The 21544-nt window shown below is 38.6% G+C and overlaps 2 protein-coding genes across 4 annotated transcripts; both read right to left on the bottom strand.

The window, feature by feature from the left end:
* Window positions 1–2285: 2285 nt before the first annotated feature.
* LOC110383588 (uncharacterized) lies at window positions 2286–21278 on the bottom strand. Of its 2 annotated transcripts, none has more exons than XM_064042575.1 (10): window positions 21133–21278; window positions 20405–20527; window positions 19283–19468; window positions 19077–19151; window positions 18120–18224; window positions 17065–17211; window positions 16611–16697; window positions 15492–15695; window positions 12984–13138; window positions 2286–3154 (listed from the first exon to the last, which is right to left on the bottom strand). In XM_064042575.1, the coding sequence occupies exons 1-10, from the start codon at window positions 21194–21196 to the stop codon at window positions 3047–3049; spliced, it is 1254 nt and encodes a 417-aa protein (XP_063898645.1). In that variant the 5' UTR covers window positions 21197–21278; the 3' UTR covers window positions 2286–3046. The 2 variants fall into 2 exon arrangements, with proteins under 2 accessions (XP_063898645.1, XP_063898644.1); XM_064042574.1 differs by lacking the exon at window positions 2286–3154 and adding an exon at window positions 11600–12455.
* Window positions 4405–10409, bottom strand: LOC135119070 (uncharacterized). 2 transcript variants are annotated; one of them, XM_064042577.1, is made up of 8 exons: window positions 10268–10409; window positions 9741–9866; window positions 9084–9260; window positions 8874–8948; window positions 8251–8355; window positions 6736–6882; window positions 5394–5480; window positions 4405–4631 (listed from the first exon to the last, which is right to left on the bottom strand). In XM_064042577.1, the coding sequence occupies exons 2-8, from the start codon at window positions 9805–9807 to the stop codon at window positions 4420–4422; spliced, it is 870 nt and encodes a 289-aa protein (XP_063898647.1). In that variant the 5' UTR covers window positions 9808–9866; window positions 10268–10409; the 3' UTR covers window positions 4405–4419. The 2 variants fall into 2 exon arrangements, with proteins under 2 accessions (XP_063898647.1, XP_063898646.1); XM_064042576.1 differs by having other exon boundaries at window positions 10272–10386.
* Window positions 21279–21544: the final 266 nt, after the last annotated feature.

Genomic DNA, 21544 nt, shown 5'->3' with positions numbered 1-21544 from the left:
TGCATCTAGAACATGAACAGTAATATTATCGCATACCCACTGGGTTTTCTCTGCCGCAGACGGTAGCGAATACCGCTTAGGTCTGATTAGGCCTTAAATGTAGATAAGCGGTAGTATGTAATGCACATTAGGTACGTATCCTCAGAGTCTTTTTCCCAACTATGTTGGGGTCGGCTTCCTGTCTAACCGATATGAGAATGAAGGAATAGGGAGTGCACCTGTGTCTGCGCAAATGCTCGTGCACTATAATATGTCTTGCGCAGCTGGCTGATCTCCTTAAAATGAGAACAGCCGCCGTGGTCGAAATCGGTACATCGGAAGAAGTGGCGCAACAATCTCCCCAGCAACATATGACTGTCTATATAATAAAGGTTTTTTTTTTCAGAAAATATAACAGAAAGTATAGTGATATGTATCAGAAGAATAGATTTAATTTATGCAGCGTCTGTGCTGGGGATGGCAATATTATTTTTAGTGGTATTTTTGGTGATCAAGAAAAAATATTGCAAAAAGACTTCGCCGGTCCTAGTTGAATCAGTGGAATGCACCACATTTGTAAGTACTTGCTACACAAGCTGTTGATTTGCATCCGTGCAATATTCAAAGACGTAATTATGCTAATGATTCTCGTCCAAATCAATTTTTTATTTTTTATTTACGTACCTAAATCCGTCAGTGTCATCCAGCTGTATTTAAACTCGGCGCTTGTGTTACTGGCCTTAAAACCGCGCTGAGCTCTCACACGTAGCATACTTAACGATCATTCATAAAATTGGTTGAATTCAGTAGCACTATAAAATTTTAAGAACAAAAAAAACAGCCCATATAAGCTATTTACCACATACAATGTTTTGCATTAGATTAATTACGTTTTTTATTTCAACCTCCTTGAGTTTTGCACGGATGCAAATCAACAGCTTATATATTATCCTAAGGTTTCACTCATTTAAAGACAAACCAATTCATGATACATTCAGACTAGCCTGTTACCATTTCTAAGATATCACCTTTCATTAACTGTCTAGCCTTTTCCAACTATGTTGGGGTCGGCTTCCATTCTAACCAGATGCAGCTGAGTACCAGTGTGCCACGTGGAGCGACTGCCTATCTGAATTCCTCAATCCAGTTATCTGGGCAACCCGATACCCCTTGGTTAGACTGGTGTCAGACTTATTGGCTTCTGACTACCTCTAACGACTGCCAAGGATGTTTAATGACAGCCGGGACCTACAGTTTAACGTGCCATCCGAAACACAGTCATTGGCGTTTAAGATATACTTAGAAAGTACATACAAAGTTAGAAAAGTTGCATTGGTACGTGCCTGACCTGGAATCGAAACCGCGCCGTTATACTTGAATGGTTGGTTTTTTGCCCACTAGGCCACCACGACTTTTATTTTTAGTTTTATGTTTTAATATTATTTCTTTTCTCTTGTACTGCAGGCGACAACAGATGGAACTGTGAACACTGCTTACGAAAACAACATAAACAAGACACATACCAATCAAGCTGAATCTAACTACGCAGAAATTATAGGAGTATTAACACAAAATACCTATGAAAACGTGCCTAAGCAAATAAAACTAAATTAGTAAGGTATAGTTATCGGCACGAATCTTGAGCTCTGAACTTCACCTGCGCAGAAGTAATTTATTGGGTCCCTTTTGTGGTATGAAGTGAGGCGCGGGGGCGGGCTAAAGCGGTGATTGGCCCTCAGTGCATCGCGTCATTTCTGTCACTCGGGATTGGTTCTTTGCTAATAAATCACTTCTGCGCAGATGTAGGTCAGAGCTCGAGATTCGTGCCGATAACTATAATTTATCTATACTTTCGTAGAAATTAAATAATAAAAAGGATGTTTTTTGTTTTATTGCACCCTAAAAGTGAATGAATGTGATGAGAAGGTGTGAAACGCATGCTACAAAGAGTGTGCTAAGTATGCATGAGGAAAGATGGAGAAGCAGAGGTAGTCCGAGGAAAAGATGGATTGATTGCCTGAAAGAGGATATGAAGCAGAAGGGAGTGGATGTAAGTATGACGTCTGACAGAGAGGAATGGAAGAAAAAGACATGTTGCGCCGACCCCAAATGACTTAGGAACAGCTAAACGGATTCTAAAAATTCTTGCTTTGTTGACCCTTATCTGGCAGAAAGCATTGCCTATTGGACAAATAATGGACAGTCTGTTTGTGTAAATACTTAGTTATTTAATAATATTTATTTATTAAGGCTTGATCCAGTTTAACCTGCATTGATAACTAGGTAGCATAATGTAGATATAAAAATAAATAAATAATTAAAAAAGCCTTTATTCAACTTATGCTACTTACATAAAAACATTACATCATAGACTGAAATCTAAAGAACATAATAAAAATGATTTTAAAAATTATAAAACTACGTGGTTCTAAAGCTACGTGGAGAATTATAAAAACATCTAAAGCTAACGTTCTGAAAGTAACAATATAATCGCAAATCGGAGATCGTATAGAAACGTCTCCACAAGCAATATCTGATGCTTTTCATAGAAATGCAGCCCAGTGTTAGAAATTAGTAATAACCTACTTATAACTTATAATAGGATTTTAAGCCCACAAAACATTACTATTATAAACAAAAAAATAGTCAAATTAAATTCTAAATAATAATCATTGAAATTCTAACTAATGATTAATTCTTTATCGATAAAATAAAACCAGTATCAGGTTCAAGTAATCAAGTTACATCCATGATAGACAAAACAAATCTATGTTTATTTTTGTTTAGACGACCTCGTTGGCGCAATGGTCACCATGCCGGACTGCCGGACTGATGGTCCCGGGTTCGATTCTCGGTACTGTCAACATTTGCTTGATGAGCATGCTTGTTGGCTGTGGTCTGGGAGTTATAATATGTATTTATATGTATAGTAATATATGTGGTATATCAGTTGTGTTAGCACCCATAACACAAGCTAATATATAGCTTACCATGGGGCTAACCGACCTTGTGTGGTGTTGCTATATTTAGTTATTTATTTGTAGATGTAACATTATGATGAGTTTTTTCACGAAATCTCTTCATACACCGGTTCCTGCGCTTGTCGTTCAGCCTCAATTTCTCTGTCACATTCTTTGCGTAACTGCAACAGCTTATTCACATAAAATGGTTCCCACTGAAAACACAGTAGTATTTTAATCTTTATCCGATGATTCACATAGGGTATCACAGAAGAAGTTAGGCGGGTGAAACCGCGGGGAACAGCTAGATAAAAATAACAGTAGCGTCAAAGCAGGGTAAAAGAGGAACAGCCAATCACGTGCCATAATAGATGGCTAGACGGTTCGGTAACAAGCAAGAAGTTTCATCATATCATATCATCGTCCTTCTGTCCTTATCCCAATAGTATGTGTTCGGCGCTGCATGTTATCTTCCTCCATACCCTTCTATTTGCCATGCATCCATCATCATCCTTCTATTCTTATCCCAGTTTTATTCGTGTTGGGCGCTGCATGTTATCTTCATACTCTCCTATCTGCCGTCATCTCACAAGTAACATTCTGTCTAACCATGTCGACTTTTACAAAATCCATCCATCGTTTTGGTCGTCCCCTTCCGCTATATCCATCCACATTCATCACCTTCCTCACAACATGATCCTCATATCACATCTCTGAAAATTGAGGGTTGACAATACTTACCTTTGATACTGGCTTTGGTTCTGATGATGGGGGCGTCTTATTACAACAACGTTTTATAACTACAATTGTTATTGCAACTGCAAGAATGAGCACTGCGGCAGGAACAGACGTATATAGCACTGTAAGATTTCTTGTAACGCCGGAATCAGCTGAAATAAATAAACAAATTAAACCACTCATATAAATTAACAGTCAAAGTTCATAACCAGTCTAAACACGGCTATTATACGATACTTCTTCATGAAATGCCCATGCATATCTTTCAGTTCCTTAGGAAAGTTCCTTATTACTGTATTGTCATCGGAACTACATACAGCTGCCAATTTTGTCGAAATAGCTTTGTTGGTTTTAGAAACTTTCATAAAGCAACCCTGAGCCTGGAAGTTGGTGATTGATTCACCCGTGCATCGTTCAGAGCACGTTAACGTCGGCTCTGCGCCTGATCTCTCTCCGGTCGTGTCGGGTTGCCGTCCTATCGGCCTATGAGAGTGATGAAATAGAGTGTGCACTTGTTTCTGCGCAAATGCTTGTACACTATAATATGTCCTGCACAGTTGGCTAATCTGTTTACATGAGAACAGTCGCCGTAGCTGGTGATAGGCTAGGAGGACATCATAAGAGCGGAAACAATAACATTCTTCGCTCACCCGCTTTTTGGCGCGCTTCTTTCTTAGGGGATTTTTCGTTATGTCACCATCGCTAGTCATTTTGTTCTACCATAAGATAGGATAGTGTAACGCTACTTACCAAGTTCTTCAGTAGAATATAATAACAGTGTCTTATTCCGTACAAATCGAGATACATATTTTTCCGGTGCTTTTTCAGTTGTCGTGTAATACAAACAACATAAAATACTACCGTTATATTCTTCACCATATTTCTTAATATTTTTTGTAGTATTCAGTGTCGTTATCTTGTTTTCTGTTGTGTTAATAAGGCCTACGTATACATCTGAAAATCGTAAGGTGGGGTTATTTTTTTACACATTTGAAGATGAGAAGTAGAAGATTGTCATGGTATGGGCATGTAATGAGGAGGGATGACACGCATGCAACAAAGTGTGTGCTAAGTATGAATGTAGATGGATGGAGAGGAAGTGGAAGACCTAAGGAAAGATGGATGGATTGCCTGAAAGATGACATGAATAGTAAGGGAGTGAGTGTCAGTATGACGAGTGACAGGGGAAAATGGATGAGGATGACATTGCGCCGACCCCGGAACAGGGCAGGAGGAAGAATCTGCATCATCAGTATTTTTTTTTGTCCACCCTAAAATCAGCAAAATATGGATACTAACTATTCTAACGCGCTTGGAGCAGCGCTCGCGTCAGTAAACCGGTTTCGCGTTGCCGCCGTGCTTACTATGACGACTGTGACCGTACAATCGGTTACAAAATAAACATCTTTCGCTATCAATAACTATTCTTTTTATACTAAAACACTGTTACAGCCTTAATATCGTCCCACTGCTGGGCATAGGCCTCCTCTCACACGGAGAAGGATTGAGCATTAATCACCACGCTTGCTCAATGCGGTTTGGTGATTTCAGACTATATAGTCCAGGTTTCCTCGAGATGATACTAAAACACAACAAAATAAAAATATGTATCTTTAAAACTTACTTAACTATAACTTGACGAAGTTTGTGCACTGAATAAAATTCATTCCCGTATGTGAATAATTTCAATAAATTAAAATCACGGTAGGTACTTACATTTGCTACGCTGTAAATATATTTCACAATCAAATTCAATATCTGTTGAGTCTGTAAACGTCAATTTGCTTATAGTTTTTTCTTCAGCTGAAAAAAATAAATAGAAAAGAGTAAACACAGATATCAAAGATCATAATAGAATGGAATGGAATGCAGTAGAACAGAATAGAATTGGACAATACAATGAATTGTAGTTGTTTGTTTACACAGTGTGTCGTTCACAATCACATTTAATCCTATCGCATATCAATCCTCCGATCCTCCGAGCCTTTTTCCCAAACTACGTTGGGGTCGGCTTCCAGTCTAACCGGATGTAGCTGAGTACCAGTGCTTTACAAGGAGCGACTGCCCTATCTGACCCCCTCAACCCAGTTACCCGGGCAACCCAATACCCCTTGGTTAGGTTAGACTGGTGTCAGACTAACTGGCTTCTGACTACCCGTAACGACTGCCAAGGATGTTCAATGACAGCCGGGACCTACAGTTTAACGTGCCATCCGAAACACAGCCAATGGTGTCTAAGATAAACTTAGAAAGTACATACAAACTTAGAAAAGTTGCATTGGTACTTGCCTGACCTGGGATCGAACCCGCGCCCCCATACTCGAGAGGTTGGTTCTTTGCCCACTAGGCCACCACGACTTTTTACCTATCGCATATATTTTATAATATTCTATGGTGAATTGTAAAAAAAATAATCTACTCCATTCAGTGGTTTAATAACTACAGGAGTCATTTTTCGTTTTTATAATACAGCATCATATGTACCGAATGTTTTGATCAGTTGACAGCTGTCAGTTTTCAAGGGTATCTGTTGTTTGTTGTTTATAATGACTTTATGGTGTTCTGATTTACGTATTTTTCTTTTTTCTTTGTGTTAATCGACATATATTACCAGGTTGAAACCCTCGGGTCGTGGGGTCCGAATGCCCACATTCTATTTAAAGATCTCTCTAGGCGGCTGGTTGACGCTTCTCGTGATCAAAAGGCCGGCTATTACCTCGGACAAAGAATCAGCATGGCGATCCAACGAGGTAATGCTACCAGCCTCTTGGGCACGCTCCCAGTTGACAGCGATGGGGACGAATTTTTTGACGAAGGAATTGTGAAATGAAAATGAATTTTTAGTTGTTTGTTTTACTAGGATAGTTTTTGATTTTTATTGTAAATATCTATGTAAATAAACACCCACAGATTTCAAAAAACGCATTTTATTTAATGTGATTGTGAACGACACACCCGATATATATTTTATCAGTAGCACATGACATGTCAGCATGATAGTTACTTGAATCCGCGAATACTGAAACTGACACAAAATCAGCTTTAAACATATACTTACGGATAAAATTAGGATTCACAGTTATTTCACCAGAAGTAGAATGGATTGGCGATACTTTCACAAATGTGTTGTTATCGAAGAGTTCTACAGTAAATATAAATTTTGATATCGCCGCACTTATCTTTAGTGCAGTGCCTATATAACAACCTGTAATAGAATAGAAACCTGTAACTGAACCAAGGTCTGGCTAAGAGTACTAGAACATTAATATGTTTTAAAATTATGTCAAAAATTGTTTTGATAAAAAATATTTAAAATAGAAAAGTGCTGGAGTGGAGACCAAGGACTAGCAAGCGCAGCGTAAGACGTCCACCAACAAGGTGGACAGACGATCTTATAAAGGTCGCCGGAAAACGCTGGATGCGGGTCGCCTCCAACAGGTATCTGTGGAGATCTAAGGGGAGGCCTATGTTCAGCAGTGGACGTTCTATGGCTGAGATAATGATGATGATGATGATGTAAAATAGCCCAGAGTATGGAAGTTGTTAGTGCTTCACACCCGTGCTTGGGAGGGTACGTAAAGATGACAAATCTGTGCTGTGCTGTGTTTCTTAAGCTACGTGATTTTGACAATCAACATCAATGTGTGCTGCGCTTTGCTTAGTTCAGTATTTAAGTCTTCTTCCTCCCGCCCTATTCCCAATTCTATTTGGTGTAGGCACAATATGTCATCCTCTTCCAATTTTCCCTGTCATTCGTCGTACTGACAACCAATCACATCCTTCATACTCACGTCAACTTTCAGGCAATCCATCCATCTTTTCTTAGGTCTTCCTCTTCCTCGCCATCTATCTACATTCATACTTAGTACACACTTTGTTGCATGCTTATCATCTCTCCTCATTACATGCCCATACCATGCAGTCTTCTACTTCTCATCTTTTCTGTAACTGGCGATACTTTTAGAGTTCCTCTTATATCATTCCTCACTTTATCCATTCTTGTAACACCACACATTCATCTCAGCAGTCTTATTTCTGCTACATGCACTCTCTATTAGCTCAGTTTTTAAGTAAAGTTACTTTATTTTCATCCATCACTACATGTTTGAAAAACCTAGCACAACTCGACACAGTGCAGCACAGAGAGCGAGTTGAGCAAACATAGTTCAGCGCAGTAAAGCACAGCATTCGATGTTCATTTGTTACCCTAAAACCGGCGTCCCCGAATGCTACTCAGTAGCAGTCGTTGTTACAATGCCGCGTCAGAGGCCGTCAGGCGGGTTTGAGAAAACTCTGACACTAGAGCTTGTTAGGTGATTAAACCTCCAGTCTCGTTGGTCTCGGTTTTGATTCCCGGGTTGGGCCGAAATCACTTTGTGATCGTTCGAAACTTTAAAAAATAATTCCCAGGTCTAAAAGTTGTTCATCGGGCTATGAGAGTGAAGGAACAGTGAGTGGACCTGTGTCTGCGGAAATGCTTTTGCACTATCTGTCGCCGTGGCCGACAATAAGCCAGGACGCCATTTTTATTAAGCCTGTAACTCACTCGATAAGAAGAAGCTACTATGCTTACCATCATCATAGAACTGTTGCCACGTGAATGTAGCTTCGTTGTATTCCTGTTTGGTGCACACGACGACTAGATCAATCGATGAACAATTGAAGTAAGGTACTGTTTCTGAAAACAAACAAGTTCGGAATGTAAAAATAAAAGTGTATGGATCATCGTCATCCTCTTGCCCAATTTTATTTGGCGTCTGCGCAGCATGTTTTCTTCTTCCACACACTTCTATCTGCCGTCATCTCACAAGTAACATTCTTTTTAACCATATCGACTTTCACACAATTCATCACTTGTTTCTTTTCTCTTCCCCTTCTACTTCATACATTTGCCGTTTTCACGCAGATTCTCTCACGTCCTGGGGGAACTAGTGTCCTTACTAGTAAAATTATAGCTTATGCATGTTACTCGAGAAGTGTGAAGCTTTCTAAAAGTAACAGAATTGTTTAAATCGGTTCAGTAGCTCTGGAGCCTTTAGTATAAACAAACAACTCTATATTAGAAAAGTTTTTCGTTGTTTTATATTAGTATAGATTACAAGATATTTAAACCACATTGTGATCCGAAACAGTTCTCAAGCAAGAACTTTCTAAATTCTATGAGTTAAGTATTTCAGTCGCTAGTTAAGTACTTACTTGTACAAGAATTTTGAAAATCCACAACAATCGTACAATGTTTGTCATTTAAACAGTCGTTAGTTTCGTTTTTGTCTGAAACGAAATTAACACAATTTTACATTATCCTTCTTAAATCTGTAAGAAAATGCCTCCCAGGCTCCAGATTGCTTTGTGAAACTTTCTTAAACCTATAGGGTATCAGTCACTTGCTGTTATTTGAATACTTACTGGATGGCAAGTTATAATCATAGTTTCGTTGTCCGTAGGCTATGTCCACAATGGCACATGAAGTGTAAGAGTAGAGCAATTGCAAATGCATAGAAATATGTGCGTTCTGCATCGCTATTCCATTAATCATAATACGGTATTTATCCCAACTTGAGATTTCATGGTTGTATAGTAGGTCTGAAAATAAAAGTCAGTTTTTTTTTTTTCAATTAACTGGTTGCTATAAATTTTCAGAAGAACACACGCAAGCTAGCGATTTATTTGTCATAAGAATTTGACCCACATTTTATATCATATCTATGGTCCCGCAAAACTGGAATGCCGTGTGAAAGGGCTGCAAATGGGATTGTTGGACTTTTACCGTCAAAACCGCTGCAATCTGTCACGACTGGAGAGAGATCAGGCGCTGGACCGACATTAACGTGCACTCCGATGCACTGGTGCATTGATCACGTACACCTAGACTTCGTGTTTTGAGAAAGTTTCTCATAATCACAAAGCGATTTCGGCTTGTCTCAGGAATCGAACTTGAGATTCGACTAATGAGGCATTTGCGCTGTGTCTACAGTAGGCACACTGTTAGCAGTCTAATAGGTACTTCTAATATTGTGATTCTGTGAGCTCTAGTTTAGGCCATCAATATAGGATTTAACTTACTTTTTTCATCAGTATAAACAGAGAAGTGATACACACTCCGCGGTATATTGATCATGATAATATCCATGCTCAAAACATCACCTACATTGTAATTGAAATGGTATGGAGTTTGTATAATATATTTACCTGAAACAGAAATTGAGCCTCGTGTATGCACAGTGGAAATTGGTATATAAAGGAAGTTTTAAAGTGTCACTGGTAACAGAAAAGCTGCGTGGAAACCGACTGTCGTGGTATAGGCATGTGACACGAAGAAATTAAAGTCATGTTGTGAGGAAGATGATAAGCATGAATGGGGATGGATGTAGTGGAAGGAGACGGCAAAAATAGATGGATGGATTGTGCGAAAGTCGATATGGTTAGAAAGAATGTTACTTTTGAGATGACAACAGATAGAAGAGTGTTTAAGAAGAAAACATGCTCCGGTGACCACAAATAAAACTGAGTTAAGGGAGGAGGATGCTATAGCTATGTTATAAAAAAGACTGCATTGAGGGAGCTAGTTAAAAATAATATAAAAAAACAACTTACTATACGAAGCACAAACCAAAAGTCCAGGAAAAAACAAGAAAAGAGAATAAAAAATTAAAGAATTCATCTCAAAATTGAACTAAATTAACAATATTACAATTACTGTGACAGTAACTTCACTTCATGAAATGGTTTAAATTAATGAGGCGAAGCACGTAGACAGCCATGATAAACGATTTGGACAAAAACATATTATTTTTCCTCTTTCGTTAGTATTTAAGCTATTTAAGGTCAGGGAGTGAGTTACAGCGGGAAATATAAGTAGAAATTTAATTAGGTATAACATAATCAGGATAATAATACATAATACCCTATAATATAATATAACAGTATCCAACGAGCGTGTTTACCAGACATCTGGCGTATATCTCGTCCGGAATTTCACATAGGGTCCTAGTATGGGAAAGACTAAATTTCTTTAAAATGAATACTCTCCATAATCGTCGCAAAATTCATGACATTCAACTCTTACATAAACTCATTAATGGAAAGACAGATTGTAGCGAATTAGTTCATCACATTAAACTTGCTGTTCCCACCTGAATACCGCGATACCCAATCACCAAACCATTCCACATTCCATTTTACAGAACCAATGTTGGTAAACGCTCGCCTATGGCACGAATTTGCAGTGAATATAACTCTTCGTGTGGGAGCTCAGACAATTTTGACATTTTCCATGATCCCTATAATAAATTTAAGCGCAATGTAAATGCCTCATATAAATTAATTTTTGCACAAAATTGACTAATTTGAAAAGTACCTTGTCATTTGCCTCTATCGATTTTTCTTCTTTTTTTTATTATTATAATTTTTGTTATGCATAGTTTAAGTTTAAGTTATTTTTAATTTGAACGTTGTGCGCACCTGTAATTAACATATTTACGCAGGACTTATTACAATTGTAAACTTATATATGTGAAAGTATTTGTAAATAAGTTGTTGGTGTGCCTTAATAAATAAATAAACACACCTTTGCAAGTATATTAATGTGATTGTGAACGACACACCCTGTATATTATTACTACCTTTTAGTTTCACAAATCTCGGTTAGCGCTGGTCAGAAATTATAAGCAGCCTTTATCTGGCAGAAAGCATTGCTGTTTGTGTAAATACTTATTTAATAATATTTATTTATAAGGCTATACGCATCATCATTCCTTCGAGCCTTTTCCCAACTATGTTGGGGTCGGCTTCCAGTCTAACCGGATGCAGCTGAGTACCAGTGTGCCACAAGGAGCGACTGCCCTATCTGACCCCCTCAACCCAGTCGTCAGATAACTCATGATGTAGATATAATAATAAATAAGTAGTAAAAAAGCCTTTATTCACTGTCAGAATGACATTTTAACTTATGCTAGTTACATAAAAACATTACATTATAGACTGAAATGTAAAGAACATAATAAAAATGTTGTAAAAATTATAAAACTACGTGGTTCTAAAACTACATGGGGAATTATAAAAACATCTAAATCGAACGTTCTAAAAGTAACAATATAATCGAAAATCGGAGATCGTATAGAAAAGTCTCCACAAGCAATATCTGATGCTTTTAATAGAAATACAGCCTAGTGTTAAAAATTAGTCATAACCTACTTAAAACTTATATTAGGATTAAACCCACGAAGAATTACATTCATAAACAAAAAAATACTCAAATTAAACTCTAAATAATAATCATTGAAATTCTAACTAATGATTTCTTTATCGATAAAATAAAACCAGTATCAGGTTCAAGTAATCAAGTTACATCCATGATAGACAAAACAAATCTATGTTTATTTTTGTTTAGACGACCTCGTTGGCGCAATGGTCACCATGCCGGACTGCCGGACTGATGGTCCCGGGTTCGATTCTCGGTACGGTCAACATTTGCTTGATGAGCATGCTTGCTGGCTGTGGTCTGGGAGTTATAATATGTATTTATATGTATAGTAATATATGTGGTATATCAGTTGTGTTAGCACCCATAACACAACCTAATATAAAGCTTACCATGGGGCTAACCGACCGTGTGTGGTGTTGCTATATTTAGTTATTTATTTGTAGATGTAACATTATGATGAGTTTTTTTCACGAAATCTCTTCATACACCGGTTCCTGTGCTTGTCGTTCAGCCTCAATTTCTCTGTCACATTCTTTGCGTAACAGCAACAGCTTATTCTCATAAAATGGTTCCCACTGAAAACACAGTAGTATTTTGATCTATATCCGATGATTCACGTAGTGTGTCATAGAAGAAGTTAGGCGGGTGAAACCGCGGGGAACAGACAGATAAAAACAACAGTAGCGTCAAAGCAGGGTAAAAGAGGAACAGCCAATCACGAGCCATAATAGATGGCTAGACAGTTCGGCAACAAGCAAGAAGTTTCATCATATCATATCATCGTCCTCCTGGCCTTATCCCAATAGTATTTGTGTTCGGCGTTGCATGTTATCTTCCTCCATACCCTTCTATTTGCCATGCATCCATCATCATCCTTCTATTCTTATCCCAGTTTTATTCGTGTCGGGCGCTGCATGTTATCTTCATACTCTTCTATCTGCCGTCATCTCACAAGTAACATTCTGTCTAGCCATGTCGACTTTCACAAAATCCATCCATCGTTTTGGTCGTCCCCTTCCGCTATATCCATCCACATTCATCACCTTCCTCACAATATGATCCTCATATCACATCTCTGAAAATTGAGGGTTGAGAGTACTTACTCGTTTCCTTGGTGCAGGTTTTGGTTCTGATGATGAAGGCGTCTTATTACAACAACGTTTTATAACTACAATTGTTATTGCGACTGCAAGAATGAGCACTGCGGCAGTAACAGACGCATATAGCACTGTAAGATCTGTTGTAATGCCAGAATCAGCTGAAATAAATAAACAGATTAAACCACTCAACAATAACTCGCTTTTATAATTCGCGGTCAAAGTTCATAACCAGTCCAAACACGGCTATGATACGATACTCCTTCATGGAATACCCATGCATATCTTCCAGTTTCATCATCAGATCAAATCAAGAGTTCCTTATTACTGTATTGTCATCGGAACTACATACAGTTGCCAATTTTGTAGAAATAGCTTTGTTGGTTTTAGAAACTTTCATAAAGCAACCCTGAGCCTGGAAGTTGGTGATTGATTCACCCGTGCATCGTTCAGAGCACGTTAACGTCGGCTCTGCGCCTGATCTCTCTCCGGTCGTGCCGGGTTGCCGTCCTATCGGGCTATGAGAGTGATGAATTAGAGTGTGCACTTGTTTCTGCGTAAATGCTTGTTGACTATAATATGTCCTGCACAGTTGGCGTATCTGTTTACATGAGAACAGCTGCCGTAGCCGGTAATCGGCTAGGAGGACATCATAAGAGTGGAAACAATAACATTCCTCGCTCACCCGCATTTTGGCGCGCTTCTTAGTAGATTCTTCGTTATGTCACCTCCGCTAGTCATTTTGTTCTACCATAAAAAAGATTAGTATATAACGCTACTTACCAAGTGCTTCAGTGGAATATAATAAAAGTGCCTTATTCTTTACATATCGTTGTACATATTTTTCAGGTGGTAGTTCAGATTTCGTGTAATACAAACAACATAAAATACTACCGTTATATTCTTCACCATATTTTTTGTAAATTTTTGTAGTATTCAGTGTCGTTATCTTATTTTCTGTTGTGTTAATAAGGCCTACGTATACATCTGAAAAAGGTAAGTTGGGGTTATTTTTACACATTTTAAGAGCTTATATTATTGAAATAATTAAATTAATATAAGAAAAAACAAGACATAAAAAGAAGCTTACTCGGTTTACAGGCTTATTAACACGAAAATAATTTTCAAATAAATTGCACCTGATACAATAAACTTGAGACAAATCGAGGAAAAAGCCAGTTGCATGAATGTGAATAACAATAAATTAACATCATGGTACTTACATTTTGTTTGCTGTAAATATATTTCACAATCAAATTCAATATCAGTTGAGTCTGTAAACGTCAGTTTGCTAATATTTTTGTCATCAGCTAGAAAACCAAACAAAAAATACACTTGGCAAAATACCTACTTAGTTAGAATAAAGTAAAAACATAACAAACAGCATGATAGAATAGAATGGAATGCAACAGAAGAGAATGGAATGGAACAGAAACAAACAAACAACTATAATACATGTCTGCGTGATAGTTACTTAAATCCGCGAATACTGAAACTGACACAAAAACATCTTTGATATACTTACGGATAAGACTAGGATCCACAATTATTTTATTATATATAGAATTGCCTGGCAATACTTTCACAAATGTGTTGTTATCGAAGTATTCTACAGTAAATAAAAATTTTGTTATCGTCGCTGTTATCTCTGGTGTAGTGCCTATGTAAGAACCTGTTATAGAAAGTAAATTATTAGCTGGTAGACATACTTGGACACCCATGACAGTGATTCCGAGGGCACGATAAACTGTAGGTCCCGGCTGTCATGTGAACATTTGTGGCAGCCATTACGGTTAGTCAGAAGTCAGTAAGTATAACAACCATTGGGTCGCTCGGGTAACTGGGTTGTAGAGGTCAGGCTGTCGCACCTTAAAGGCACCTTACAACACACATGCCGGCGGCAAGGCCGCTGGTTTCTTACCAACAATACAAGCGGCACAAAATCGTTTTTTTTTTTGGATGGCACTATAATATTTTTGTGAAGGAACTGGCTGATCTTCTTATATAAGAGGGCGTTATTTTTATACCTGCGGCTCACTCGGTAAGAAGAAGCTGATATGCTTACCATCATCATAGAACTGATGCCACGTGAATGTAGCTTCGTTGTATTCCTGTTTGGTGCATATGACGAGTGGATCAATCGATGAACAATTGAAATAAGGTAGAGGTTCTGAAAAAAAAAGAAAACGAAATATCAAGAGTGAAACGTGTAGAATGCTGTTAACAAATAGATGATCATTCCTGATTCCAATTACTTTTGTGGTCGGCACATGTTTTCTCTTTCCACACTCTTCTATCTGCCGTCATCTCACAAATAACAATCTTTCTAGCCATGTCCACTTTCACACAATCCATGTTTGGTTTCTCTTGTCGTACCCTTCCACTACATCCTTCCAAATTCGTTCTTAAAGCATTAAAAACACTTTCCGCTTCTTTCTTCGGGAATATTTCGCTATAGGACATCCGCTAGATATTTTGTTCTGCCATAAGATAGGATAGTGTAACGCTACTTACCAAGTTCTTCAGTAGAATATAATAACAGTGTCTTATTCTTTACATATCGTTGTACATATTTTTCAGGTGGTAGTTCAAATTTCGTGTAATACAAACAACATAAAATACTACCGTTATATTTTTCACCATATTTATTATTCATTAATGCAGTATTCAGTGTCGTTATCTTGTTTTCTGTTGTGTTAATAAGGCCTACGTATACATCTGTAAATCGTAAGGAAGGGTTATCTTTTACACATTTGTGGGTAAATCAAAACCACGGTGATCTATCCAGTCACATTACAAGATATTATCCATGGTAAGACTGACAGACTTTCTGGCTTCTGATTAGTCACAGCAGCTGCAGAAAATGTACAAATGACAGCTTTGTCAGACTCAAAGCATATAGACATAGATTATAGCTGTTTCCTGTGAAAATTACTTACGCACTATACGTAATAATTTTCCAAATTGGCTGACTAGATCCAGAGATATTCACAACGTCACAAACTTTACTTCTTTTGTTTAGATAAATGGTCACATCCACAACACAACCTTGATCATTGAATCTATGCGACTGCTAAGTGCTAATCCTAATTATACTGTCACGTGAAAGAATGCACCTACGGGATAAGTAGTATTTTGACTATTCTATATTGCCCACGCAGACGAAGTTGCGGGCAACAGCTAGTCTATCATAAGGCCGGTCCGTGCATGGGTGACCACCTTATCGTAACGAGTATCACAAGTGTTTTGGTGAGTCTAAAGGCGGGTCTACGCTAGACGAACCAAGCACGAGCGGAGCACGAGCTGGTTTGGTCAGTTTGCAATTGTGACGCCCTTTATAAAAAGGGCTTGGTTGGCTGCAACAGCAGCGGCTACTGCAATATTATTAATATCGTCCATATTCGCCAAGAGCCGCGAACTGACTGCGGAAAACTACGTTCGAGAACAGTCATCGTTGTAGGATCGTTGTACGTCCACACTTGACGCCGCGAACGACGGCTCCGCTTGTGCTTCGCTCGTGCTCGGTTCGTCAAGAGTAGACCCGCCTCTAGGCTATTGTTTCAACATCTTTAGCTATCTTTACGGGTTGCATAAATGTAAATAATTTCAATAAATTAACATCATGGTACTTACATTTTGTTTGCTGTAAATATATTTCACAATCGAATTCAATATCGGTTGAGTCTGTAAACGTCAGTTTGCTAATATTTTTGTCATCAGCTAGAAAACCAAACAAAAAATACACTTGGCAAAATACCTACTTAGAATAAAGTAAAAACATAGCAACGAATAGGATTGAATAGAATGGAACAGTAACACACAAACAAACAACTACAATGCATGTCTGTGTGATAATTACTGAAATCCGCGAATACTGAAACTGACACAAAAACAGCTTTATACATATAATTTTTTTTAACGACATCAAAAATCATCAAATGCCCCTCCCGCTGTGGGTTAGCAGCGGTGAGGGAGTGTCAGACTCTTGCTGACTAAAAATCGTCGTGTTCCGTCGTAGGCCTTTAATATACCAGGGCCGCGGTAACTCTTTCGAACAATCCCGCAGCTTATACATATATGTACTTACGGATAACATCAGGATCCACAATTATTTTATTAGATATAGAATTGCCTGGCAATACTTTCACAAATGTGTTGTTATCGAAGTATTCTACATTAAATATAAATTTTGTTATCGTCGCTTTTATCTCTGGTGTATTACCTATGTACAAACCTGCAATAGAAATAAAATTATTAGCCGCTAGGCATTCTTGGACTGCAATAACCGAGTATCGGAGTGCACTGTGGGTCCCGGCTGTTATTTGAACATTAATAGCATTAGTTAGGGTAGTTTAACACTTAAAAATTACTTATATCGAAACCAAATGAACAAGCTGAAAAATACTAAAAGAAGCCCGAAGTATGGTAATTGTCAGTGTAGCACCCCCGTGCCTGGGAGGGCACGTGTCACCGGCGTCCCCGAATGCTACTCAGTAGCAGTCCTTGTTACAACCACGTCAGAGGCCGTCAGGCGGATTTGAGAAAACTCTGACACCAGGGCTTTTTAGGCTATGAAACCTACAGTCTCATTGGCCTAGTTACTGCTGTACACGAGGTCTCGGGTTCGGTTCGAAACATTAAAAAGCACCTGAAGTCTAGAAGTTGGTGATCGATACACCCATGCCTCGGAGAGCACGTTAATGTTAGTCTTGCGCCTGATCTCTCTCCGGTGGTGTCGAATTTCCGTCCCATCGGCCTATGAGATTGAAGGATCAGTGAGTGGACCTTATGACCCTCCTGCGCTTATTCCAATTTTATTTGGGGTCGGGGCATCAATTTTTAACATGCTGCAATTTGTTTTGGCATAAGTTTTACAGCCGCCCTGACGCTAACCCTCCTTGGGAATGCTATTGAGGTGATTTGTGCGCCACCTTGCGGGTAGGCCAAAGTGCTGGTGGGATGCACTAGGCCTTAGCTCCCTTAGTCGCCTCTTGCCACACCCACGGGACAGAGATGGGGAGGTCCTATTCTGATCCAGGTCCGTCACCGATCCTGTCCTAGAAGTGTGTCTGCGCAAATGTTTGTACACTATAATTATTAAGCCTGCAGCTCACTCGATTAAAAAGAAGCTGATATGCTTACCATCATCATAGAACTGTTTCCACGTAAATGTAGCTTGGTTGTATCTATGTTTGGTGCATACGATGAGTCGATCAATCGATGAACAATTGAAATAAGGTATTTTTTCTGAAAAAATACATAATCGAAATATCAATAGTAGATATATTTTCTCCTTCCATACTCTTCTATCCATCGTGTCATAAGTAAAATTCTTCCTAGCCATGTTGACTTTCACACAATCCATCCATCGTTTCTTCTGTCGTCCCCTTAGACATTCGTACTCAAAGCATTAAAAACACTAGCCGTTTTCCCGCAGATTCTCTCACGTTCCGTGGGAACTACTGCCCGTACCGGAATAAAATATAGCTTATGCATGTTACTCAGGAAGAGTGTAGATTTCCAACAGTGACAGAATTGTTTAGTAGTTTTGGAGCCTTTAGTATTATAAACGAACAACGAAAAAATGTTCTCTATATTATATTAGTATAGATTACAAGCCATATAAACGACATCGTGACCCGAAACGGTTTCGAAGCATTTGCGACAAGAACTTTCTAAATATGAGTTCCTATACACCGTGACTTTTTACTCGTCTTACAAAGGTGGTCCACTCAATCTATCCGACATAAAATACCACTAGACACGATTATTAATTTTATAACCTTACTTAATTAAGATAATAGGTGCAAAGAAAAATACTGAAAAAAAAATGTTTACGTATCAAACAGTAGAAAGTACCTTCCCAACGCGCCGCGCTCCATTGATCATACAAGATTCGGGCAGCGCTCACAACAGGGTGTTCTTATAATCTACGTCATGCATCATAATAATGAATGAATTTTTATTTTTAAATTATTCAAATCTCATAATTTTTTTTTTTTATATGAACGTTTACTAGTCTTTGGATACATGAAGTGGGCTGCCGTTGTAAGACGACTAAAAAGTCACGGTGTATGTATATCAGTAGGTAGTTCTTACCTGAACAAGAATGTCGAAAATCCAAAAGAATCTTACAATGTTTGTCATTTAAACAGAAGTCAGTTTCGTTTTGTTCTGAAACGAAATAATTTCAACGTTACATTACCCTTCTTAAATCCGTAAGAAAATGGCTTCCAGGCTCCAGATTGCTTTGTGTTTCTTAAACCTATGGTGTATCAATCACTCTCTGTTATTTGAATACTTACTGGATCGCAAGCTATTATCATTTTTCGGTCGTCCTTGGGCTATGTGCACGATGGTACATGAGTACAAGTATCCCTTATCAAACGTTAGCAATTGAATGGAAATATGTGAGTTATTCATTGCTTTTCCATTGATTTTAACATGGTATTTATTCCAATCTGAGAGGTTAGATTTGTCATATAATTTATCTGAAAATGAAAGTAAAAAAGACTTAGGGTCCGTTCAAAAAGGCCGGCTCGGAGAGCATCGGCGCGCATTCTTCTTTTCACACAGACCGGGATCAGCTCCGATTGGCTCCGTTCGGTTGAAAGAGCATGCAATCGGAGCTAAACGTCTGCAAGACCGAGAAAAAGTACAGGATCGGAGCCGATCGGTTCCTCTTATTATTTCGCACCAACCGCCTTAGAGCATTCTTAATGACAACAGCAGTGCTCATGCAAAAATAAACCTTACTACAAATACTACTCGATTTTCAATTTATTAAGAATTTGCTCTCCTCTCGGAGCCGGTCTGTCTGAACGAACCCTTAGTCTCATTCGTCAGTTTTCTTAAAATAACTGATTATTATGAATTTTCAAAAGAACTTGGGCCGTAACACGGCACTGGTGTATCAATCACCAACATTCAGACTCAAAATCACTAAGCGATTTCGGCCCGACTCAGGAATCGATCCTATGTTGTGATCTAAAGAGCTCTAGGACGTCCACCAACAAGGTGGACAGACGACCTTATAAAGGTCGCAGGAAGATGCTGGATGCAGGTCGCCTCCAACAGGTATCTGTGGAGATCTAAGGGGGAGACCATAAAGTAAATAACCACTAGAGAGCGCACTCGCCAATTTCTTCTAAGAACACGACTCACCACTGCGGGCGGGGGGACGCGGCATAATCCGCGGCTACTATTGGTCAGTTCACGGTCGCTACTAAAGGATCGTACTGATCGTAGCCTTATAGTACGCGCAAAATCACTAACTTTTGGCGAGCGTCGGGGCACTGTATGCGCAGTCAAGTGGTTTTATAGTCTTTGGGGGAGACCTATGTTCAGCAGTGGACGTCCTATGACTGAGATGATGATGGTGATGATGATGATATGAGTTCTAGCTTATGAAAGTGGATTTAACTTACAGTTTTGACCAGAATGAACAGCGTAGGAATCCATATTCGGCGGTAAATTGATCATGTTAATATCCATTCTCAAAACATCATCTACATTGTAGTTGAAATGGTATGGAGTTTTTAGAACAATCGCTGAAATAGAAATTGAGTCTCGTATCAGCGTTTGCGCCTGATCTCTTTCCAGTGGTGTCGGATTGCCGTCCCATCGGGCTATAAGAGTGAAGGAATAGGGAGTGCACTTGTGTCTGCGCAAATGCTTGTGCACTATAATATGTCCTGCGCAATTGGCTGATATCCTTATATGAGAACAGCCGCCGTAGCCGATAATCAGCTAGGAGGACAATCATCATCATTATTATGTAGATATGTACAGTGGAAATTGGTATATGAGAGGAATTTTGAAAGTGTCATTGGTAACAGAAAAGCTGCGTGAAAACCGGTTGTCGTGGTATAGGCATGTCATGAGGAGGAATAAAAGTCACGTTGTGACTCAGAAGGGGATGACCAAAGAAACGATGGATGGATTGTGCGAAAGTCGATATGGTTAAAAAGAATGTTACTTTTGAGATGGTCACAGATAGAAGAGTATGGAAGAAGAAAACGTGCTCCGGTGACCACAAATAAAATTGAGTTAAGGGAGGAGGATGCTATAGAGGATGAGAAAGCTATGTTAGAAAGAAACAACATTGAGGAATAGAAATAGCATGTTAAAAATAATATTTAAAAAAAGTACTTACTAGAAGCACAAACCAAAAGTCCAGGAAAAAACAAGAAAAGAGAATAAAAAATTAAAGAATTCATCTCAAAATTGAACTAAGTTAACAATACTGCAATAATTGTGTGCACTTTATGAAATTGACTTAGTAAATGAGGACAATCAGGTAAATAAACACGATTTCGATGTGAACCAAAAGTTGTTGATTTTCCTAATGTTCTAAAAATAAGTAGTCATTATTTAATTATAGTCAAAATTAGATGTCTTCAAGAGACGAATTAAAGAACATTTCCTGTCATCATGACCATATTTGTATACTGTCACAGCCTTTTTATTGTGCCACTGCTGGGCTGCGGCCTCCTTCCATACGGAGAAGGATTGAGCATTAATCACCACGCTTGCTCAATGCGGGTTGGTAATTTCTGGCTAGATAG

The sequence above is a fragment of the Helicoverpa armigera genome, chromosome 29, assembly GCF_030705265.1.
Source record: "Helicoverpa armigera isolate CAAS_96S chromosome 29, ASM3070526v1, whole genome shotgun sequence".
NCBI lineage: Eukaryota > Metazoa > Arthropoda > Insecta > Lepidoptera > Noctuidae > Helicoverpa > Helicoverpa armigera.
This window is presented reverse-complemented; position numbering and strand designations above follow the sequence as displayed.